Here is an 8,979-nt window from a genome sequence, read left to right as displayed (position 1 = left end):
GCGAGTAGCTTCCTGAAGCCACTTGAAGCATAACAAACTCAGGTCCACTGAGACACGGAGGAATTTGGGAAGACTCGAGTGTTCCTTTTGTCGCCCTGTATTAATGCACAAATCATGAGTGGAAGCTAAATGCCTCGGGCAATCTTCCTGAGGAGCTTCATGGATTTTTAATCTTTCTACAAGTCAGACACTTTGCATATATTATTAACACTAAAGGCAAGTAATACTTAACAGTTGTATAGAATAACAATTACAGTGCAACTTAAGTCATAGCACTGCCTACCACATATGCTTCTCTCTCTTAGCGGCAGCTATGTGGACTGATTCACTGACTGCAGGTAATAGCGCTCCAACTCATCAAGGCGAGGCGCTTCAAAGTGCAAATTTAGTAACAACAAAAGGACAACTTTCAAGTTGTTCATTTTTTAATCCGCACTTCATCTCTCTTTTTTCGCATCTTTTTTTTTCATTTTACAGTGGCATAGTTGAAAAATGAATATTCAATACTGTGAAAAAAAGCAAACCTCACACATCCCCCATAAAAAGCAAATTAATTACAGCAATTTAAATCTTTGTACAAAATGAGTTATTTATAGCATCATACTGAACTAACAAAATAACATGTATGAGCATTGGCAATGTGGTTCAATGTCTTTGATACAGTGATTATATACAGTGAGGGGATGTTTGATTCACCAATGCCTAAACATGTCATTAGTACTGTTTGCAGCAAACTCAAAGGCCATAACGGTGATCCTTGTACTGTTCTTTTATGAGAACTTACAGAAATAAAAATGGAAAAGTTAATGTCAGACAACTACTTCATAATAACAGCAATAATATCAATCAATATAGTATCATATAAGAAAGTCAATCAGTCATAATAATAAATACATATATTTTTACCCAGATTTTTTTTTGTAACATTTTAAGCATTTCATTAGAATCCCTGTTTGAAGAAATCTTCAAAAATGTGAAAACGCTGTCCTCGAAGTGACTGGAACTGATATGACCTGAAATTAAAGGCTATAACCAGAGTTTTTCTGCCTTTTACTAAAATTGAATACTTACATATTATTTACATGCCTTCAGGCAAAACAAAATTGGAAAGAAATTGAAAAACATGAAAGATCTGTGAAGTACCTTAAATGCTGTATATGCTAATATACAAAGTGTAATGTGTCAGGGATCCCAAGATTCAACAATATTGGTCACTAATATTCACGTTAGCAAAGTATTTTACAGCAATATCCACACATTTAGCATAGTTGTTCAATAAAATTCAACATAAATAATGAACCGACACAAGGTTCCACTCATTCAGTTTGGATATTACAACAAATAGCCAACAAAAAGGAAAGGTTCTTCATCCACGACAATAACTGCGATTGAACTGAAGTCTTCATCACATGTCTGACACCATCTCTCCATCTAGACTCATATTGAATCCTGAGACAAAAAGCAGTTGATGTTTTTTCCCCTCTGTAATAGTCCTCAGACTTTGTGCTTTAATTTTCTAACTTGTTCTTTGTTGGTTATAAATCAACAATGTAAGCAAAAAGGAAAAATAAATCAGTGCAGGAATATACAGACAATGCTAAGAGGGCGATTATTTCATCTAGAGACAATCACTCAGATTGTGCTTCTGCTTTGTGTTTGTTAAAGTATCTGATCTGTTTTAAGATGCTTTAAACGTGTGCGGCATGTCTGAGGAGGGTTAGCTCCGCGAAACATCCAAGCCAATCATGTAATCCTTAAAAACTGATGTATTTAACATATTTTGCTCCTACAGAAAAATCTTTTCAAATACTGAGAGTTGAGTTGGAGCACAACATTATTGTTGTTGCTTCTGAATTTTAAAAATCTGCAAAAGGTTGTATAACAGGTAACGTAAGAAAGAGTAGAGAAAAATGCAGGCAATGAAAGAAATGCAGAAGAATGTACAGCATTTAGGCACAGAACAACTGAAAAGGACATAATCCAATTGTACATGGATTATATTACAAAAGACGAAGGGTATTTTGTTAGTGAATGCTTCGAAAACAAGCATATCTAAGCATGATTGGTTTCTAAAAAAGACAGAACAATAAATTAAAAAAGACAATGCAGTGAGGCTGAGACAGCTTAAAATTGCACATCTGCTGTCAAAGGTTGTCATGAAATGAAAGAAGTGAGGAAAAAGAAGTCTAAATAAAGTACTCTTTCTTTTCTTCTGCATGCACATGGTTTCCCTCAGCATTGATGATAGCTGTGTCAGCGTCAGGGGCGTCCTCTGCTCCTTTGGCCTCGTGTGTTAGATATGTCCCTGCAGACATAAAAAGCAAGTTATCCACCTGCTAGAGAGTGCAAGACATATTCATTTACTGCAAACAAGCAAAGTGATATTCAGAGCAGTTCAGGAGACCTCTTTTACCTTTATGTCTGGCCAGATATCGTCCAAGGACTATTATCAAACACAAGGTGATGAAGACCACGACTGCAACAACTCCGCCGATTAAAGCGTGGTCAGGTCCATGCTGTCCTAAAGCATTAGGATCTGAAACACAACAGACAGAGAGAGGAGATGAGAAAAAGTGGAGGAATGATAACTTAACAACTGCAAGCTTCTACTGTCAATGCAGCTGTAGGCGTTTATTAAACAGCATTACAGGTATTTTGCTGCAAATAACCTGAAAAAATCCAGATGTTGCTTTTACACTTGTGAACAAAGCACAAGAGTAGCAGATGAGCTTCTGTCAGATTTAGAACAACCTGAAATGACTGCTTTGAAGTACCTGAACAGTTGTTAAAAAAAGAAAAAAAAGTAATCATCGGAAATACCACAAATCTCTATACAATTCAAAAGCTTGGCATTATCCTCCTTTTTTCTGTCTTTCATGTTTTCCTAGCACTACTTTCATAATGCTCAGGACTTGGTTTTTAAATTAGCGTTATTTAACACTGTGCATCCTCTGGGCAGAAAGCAGACAGAGGGTTTCCCAGGCAGGAGCATGCCTTTGTGCCGGTCCTGTGATAAACTGTGAGTGGCTGTGTCTTTACTGTGCACCTTGTGTGCTCTCATTATCTCAAGCTGATGAATGGCTATGGCTTGTGCTCAGTTTTCCAAAGTGACCCTGGGAAATGATGGCGGCGATGTTTCTACAAACCTTGTTATACTCTGCTGTTAACGAATGCAACCCTCATTTTTAAAATCCCAGCGTGCGGGACGTTCAAAAAAAAAAGAGGGATGAAGCTGTGCAACATGCAGTTTATTAAACTCCATGCAGAATAGACCACCACGATTGTTTCATCAACTCACAAGCAGGCACTGATTTTTGGATCTTAATTAACTGAATTTGGTTGAATGTTAATGGATAGAATGATCTGTACAGCACTGTCAGCAAGGAGCATAAGGAATCTTTTATATCACACTTGGTTGGTGCATTTTTAATGCAATTTGGTACTCATCGTGTAAATACAGTGGTTACTGCTCTGGCTCAAAATAAAATAAAGCAGCATAAAAAGATAAGATAAGATGTTAGTTGCTACATTCAACAACAAAAGGTCATTTCAAGAGCACACAGGGACAAGGGTGATTTCGTTTGTCATATTTTTGCCTGATCTGATGTTCAGTTACATTATGAGAGATAAATTGTTTTAACCCTTTAATCATGTTGCATTAATTAGACACAATCCCACTCAAAATGTCTTACAAAGAAAAATAACTAAATTCCTGCAAACAGAAATTGTGCACTTAGATCAAATCTACAAATAATGGTGAACAAATACTTTTCAAGAGCTCTGTGATCAGATATTTGAAAGAGAATTTTTTGACTTTGATTTACTGTAATCACAGGATCATATACATAGATACTGGCACAAATACAATCTTCAGCAGAGGTCCTTTGAGAACCATCCATTTCAGTGTGCAAAGACAAAGCAAAATAGAAACATATTGTGTGATAACTTATGCAGCCTGTGACATGGCTGGAGAGAAAACGACTGAGCGAGCATCCATGCATGGTGATGATTTGGCTCATGCTGGGTGAGGCCGTGATGTGTCTTGACCCAGAGCCAGATCCAGATCACACACTCTAAATCTGGCTTGAAATGATCATCTACTGGGATATTTACCTGTTGTAGGCCCTGGAAAGTCTTTGGCTGTTGCCATGGTTGAAGACAGTGACAGCAGTAAGGGAAGACGAGGGGAACAACACCGTGATAAAAAAAGGTGACCACAAAATTCATAGGAAAACACAAAGAGATTTCCATGGTTTTGGTTTACTTGACAGTGTGCAGGTATGCACAGCTTGCTGTCACATGAGCCAAATACATGCCTAACTGGACTTGCTATAAATGTTGATTTAGAGAGCAGCACAAGAAAGTTGTATACGTATAAAGTCAGTGCGTAGTTTCTTAATTAGTCAAATATTATCTCACTAACCTCCACAAGTATGTACACATTCAGATAGTTTGGGTATTTTACCAAGTTAACTGGTACCGGTTTAATAATTCATCTACATTGGAGCATATTGCTGTTTTTTTCCTGCTTATACATTGCAAATAAAATTCCACTACCCAGGACTTTTTACGGCAGGCATATGCAGAATATTTGAGAGACAAATATGTCAAAACCTGTGCCAAAAACCCAAACCATCTGAATGCATAGAGCAGTAGAGATACATGGAAAAACAAATTCTTTTGTATTCCATGCCATTCTGTTAATACTGAGGGAACTTGAATCTGCTTTAAAAGTTCAAACATCACCTAAATGTTTTAAATCATACACACACATGTGTGTGCGTGTCTACATAAGGCTCTTTATCCCTCCTTTTTTAGCACATGCTGTCAATACACATTCTTGCCAGTTTTAAGCTGTTCCACTGACCAAAAATTGCATTTGCAAAGGTACTGCCAGCTGATAAATATGGAGCAAATATTTTACAAGGAAGAAAATGTTAGTCAAAGTTAAAAACGATGTGTTTTTGCAGGAACATAATATAACCTTTGTTTGTTTACAAGAAAATTGAATCGGGCACCTTTAATGCGAGTTATTACCAAAACAAAGCACACCCTAAGTCTAAGTAATGTTTGCAGTTTCTCATCCAACAAACTTATTTTTTCTATTAATGCAGCCATGTTTTACCTGCAGAGAGCTTTTGTGCTTCATTATGTCAAAGTCATAATACACAAACACTGCAACAGTAATTCCAAGCATGTGGTTTTGCTGAACATTGTTATTAATTATCATTAAGATAATTGCATGTGTTTATTTTCAGCCCAAGAACAAAAGTATGAACACTGTCATGTTTCCTGTTTAGACTTTTATGTATGCAGTGGTTTACCAGCAGTAACTCCACAATGGGGTTTCTTATTTTTACAATTTCTGCATAACATCAGCTATCAATAACAGAATTAATCACATGCAGTAATAAAAATGCTCTAGATGTAACAGTGTTGTTAGAAAAAAACAAACAAATAGAAAGTGAAAAGGATAGCGGACTGAATTCATCAAATGAAACAATGTTACTTTCTAGCTCAAAGCCTGGTTTTGAGCTCATCAATCATCAGCCGTGTGTTCAGTGTCACGTTTGTGAGTGCGTGGAGCACGGGGGAGGCGGGGCCACAGAGCGGGTGCAAGTGAACGCAGCTGTGACTGCCTATGCCTAATGTGGCAATGTAGGCATTAGAAGACTGCAAGGATTGAGGCTAGAGAGGGAGGCACGAAGGCGATGACGTCTGCTAAGCAAAAATAGGAATGACTGGAAGCGAAAACAAACCACTCTGAGGAGCACAGGCGTCGGTGTGAGAAACTGACAGGACAGTCACACAGCCCCGGTGATTTACTGTGTGTGGCTGGTGCAGTTTAATTCATGAATTTCACCTTAGTAAATACAAGCAAAAAAAAAAAGAAGAAGAAGAAAACGATGAACTGACGTTAAAATACAAGGGCTGCACAATGAATCAAGCTCTGAATCAGTAAAACCTTTCAGCGGTATCGCCCTGTAAAGGATGAGTCACGCGTGAAGGAGTCGAAGGACTTTTACATCTGTTAAATTTTCAAGCAACTGATGATTGGCTGGTAAATAGAGCACACACAGGAAAAGTGAAACTTACAATGTGTCATGCTTGTTGAGGTGAAAATGTACAATCAATCACAATGAAATGTGAGAGAAACAGGCATGAGTGAGGCTGCAGCTTCACAGATGTATGCAGACTGTATTTAATTAAACTAGTATCTGTTACTACCGCTCTATCATCTAATACAGTGTTTCTTTTTCTTTATTTAATGCAGTATATTAAAGGATATAATTGCAGTCTGTGATATATTGCTTCAGACTGATGACATTTATGGCTTCTCATCTCTCTTGTCATTAGCAAATTAGGTTTAGAGGCTGAGATGATCCAAAGAGACCTGGTAAGTATCCAGCCAGACACATTGTAGCCCTGAAAAATGACTGTCATCATCGGTGGAAATGAGCCCGTCTCACGCATCTTTTTACCTGCTCGACTCAATTTCTCAATCCTCCCTACCAGAACCTTTGTATTTAGTAAAAGATGGATGCTGAGGGTTATCACGGCTGTTATTTCCTAAGCCAGTATTACAAAAGCTAGAAACCCTCTTGGTATGTATAATTCTAAACACCTGGGTTAGTTCAGCAAATTTCTCTCTTTTTTCTGCTTTGAAATAAAAAAAAACATCTTATGCGAGGAAGGAAACCTTAGATCAACACATGGTGTCTAGATATGACAGGATGATACAGTGATCTACACTAGGCTGGCATCGCTGCCTACCCCTGTTCAATGAACATGCTGAAAGGGGAGAACAAGATAACAAAAGCTGAAAAGACCAACGTGTCATCCTTTTCTTTTCATATTTCCCAATGAAGAGCTTTCTTTTTCCCCAAAGCCTTTGCTTTTAAAAATCACACAGAAAAGCTGCCGTACATCCACTAACTGCTCGGGAGTTGAATAAGTCTGTGTTGCGATAAGTCGTTCACAAACAAACTACAATCTCCAGTGGCACTGTTTAGCTGGCAAAAGTGGAAACAAATAAATCCATGTTGAATTTTAATATTCTGCTCTTGTTTCTGCCTTTTTTATTTTTTTATTTTTAGCTGTATTTGATAAATGTTACGAACATGCGCTGCAGAGGCCTTAATGAACCATTTTCTGGACCATGTCGTCTTTATTCTCTCAACCCCTTCACTGTCTCGGGATTAACTTATCTCTCCTCCAGGCTGTACTTGGAAGCTAAATTCTGCATCCTTAACACTTTTTTCTGTTTCCTCACAGGAAGAGTCCAGAAGCTAAACCCACGCCGTGATAAGTAGTGAGGTAAACTGTGTTATCCTGCATAGTGCCAAGGTAAAATTTGAAAGTGGCTCATTGAGTACATGGGGTGGAAAACTGCATGACTACAGATCTCTGTGCTGTACGATATGTCTTATTCTTATAAAGAAAATATATATTTGAACTGCAAATTGATGATATTTAAACAGACTTAACTTATCATCCTTATTATGCCACCTTTGTGTCAAATAATACTGTTTAGCTGTTGGAAGTCACCATCTACTCTCTTCTGCACCGTCTTTTATTGCTAATTGGCAGAAATATAAAACCACCGTACAGCAAGTTTTTTTGTTATATAATAATACATATTTTATCTCATTTACTACAAACACATGCCTCGCTTTAGAGCTGTCTCACAAACTAAAAAGCCAACATGCTGATGAGGATGTGCAGGTTGTCATTTGAAGGCGGTGTGTCGTCTGCGAATGACAACTGATGATCCAGATGGAAGCAGAATGTAAAGTGTCGTGTTGAACTTATACATCATTGTGTTTTACATAATTAAATTTCCTTCTTTGTTGTGAGCTACCATCAGTTGTATAATGAAATATACAGAAATCTTAGCTGAGCAACGTTGGTGTTTCATTTTATTCATGATTCTAGACTTAATGGCCATGTTAGAATAAACTGAAATCATTGAACCCAATGGCTGTGTTGAATGTTAAAACTGTATATTTGCCAGCCATAATATTGACAACATATGTTGCAGTAGTAATAGTAGTTAAAACATGTGGTTAAAGTGTCTGAAATATTAAAGCCAATATAATCTAGATGGCATTCAAATTAATGCCAAACATTATTCAGGGAAATCTGATTTTTATTTATTTATTTATTTATTTATTTTTGATGAAAAAGATCTGAAACATGTTTACCCATTTATGCTTATCCAAATATCCATTCATTAAGTCTATCTGCTTATCGTTCAAAGAGATGTGTGGGTGTGGAGACCTTGATAGCTAAAATTCACAAATTATTAATCAATGACTGTTAAATGATTGAAGTGAAGTTACCTTCCCATAAACTCCTAACACCTAAAGTGTCTCCACCGGTTTTAACAACTGATTATCTGTTATTGCAAAGATGATCAATTTATTGATCTTCCTCTATTGAAAAATGATTCATACTTAAAGCAGGTTTTTTTCAACAGTTCCAGTTACCAGTTGACTCTCGCTTTTTTGACATGGACTGGGTTTGTATTTTTGTGATGAACACCATCCGCCTTTGAGTTTGAACACAACTGCCTGCAAAACTTTGTAAGCAGCAACAAAAAGAAATGATCAAGCATAACAAGAAAAGCCCTTACTGAAGTACCCACCATATACAAACAGTATGTATTCAGCACTACTGGACCCCAGATGGTTGCTGGCCTCACACCGATATGTGCCATTGTCTGTCTTGTTTAGCGTAGTGATGGTAAGTTCCCTTCCCTCCACAATCATACGCTCAATGTCTGGCAGCTCTCCTCCATCTTTAGACCATTCCACTGGCTCAGGTCTGGGAAAGAATTTGAGAAAATGTATTTAACTGCAAGTGAATAAACTGCTGCGATAAAGAAACCATAACAAACCATAATGAATTTGATTTCACTTCAATTCATTTTCACCAGTCATCTCAAGGCACAAAACAAATTCCATTTAAGTGCAATTT

General features: G+C 37.2%; 1 protein-coding gene across 2 annotated transcripts in view; it reads right to left on the bottom strand.

Annotated features, from left to right (window-relative positions):
* Positions 1 to 407: 407 nt before the first annotated feature.
* The window catches only part of cadm2b (cell adhesion molecule 2b), a 144,694-nt gene continuing 136,122 nt past the window's right edge, over positions 408 to 8,979 (bottom strand). For both annotated transcript variants that reach the window (XM_039622418.1, XM_039622419.1), the window contains 3 exons: positions 8,648 to 8,826; positions 2,414 to 2,536; positions 408 to 2,305 (listed from right to left, as the gene is read on the bottom strand). In XM_039622418.1, coding sequence (XP_039478352.1) covers positions 2,187 to 2,305; positions 2,414 to 2,536; positions 8,648 to 8,826 — 421 coding nt within the window. In that variant the 3' untranslated portion in view covers positions 408 to 2,186. The remainder of the gene's footprint in view (positions 2,306 to 2,413; positions 2,537 to 8,647; positions 8,827 to 8,979) is intronic.

The sequence above is a fragment of the Oreochromis aureus genome, linkage group 14, assembly GCF_013358895.1.
Source record: "Oreochromis aureus strain Israel breed Guangdong linkage group 14, ZZ_aureus, whole genome shotgun sequence".
NCBI lineage: Eukaryota > Metazoa > Chordata > Actinopteri > Cichliformes > Cichlidae > Oreochromis > Oreochromis aureus.
The sequence above is the reverse complement of the archived record's forward strand: the minus strand, read 5'-3'. Positions and strand labels throughout refer to the sequence as shown.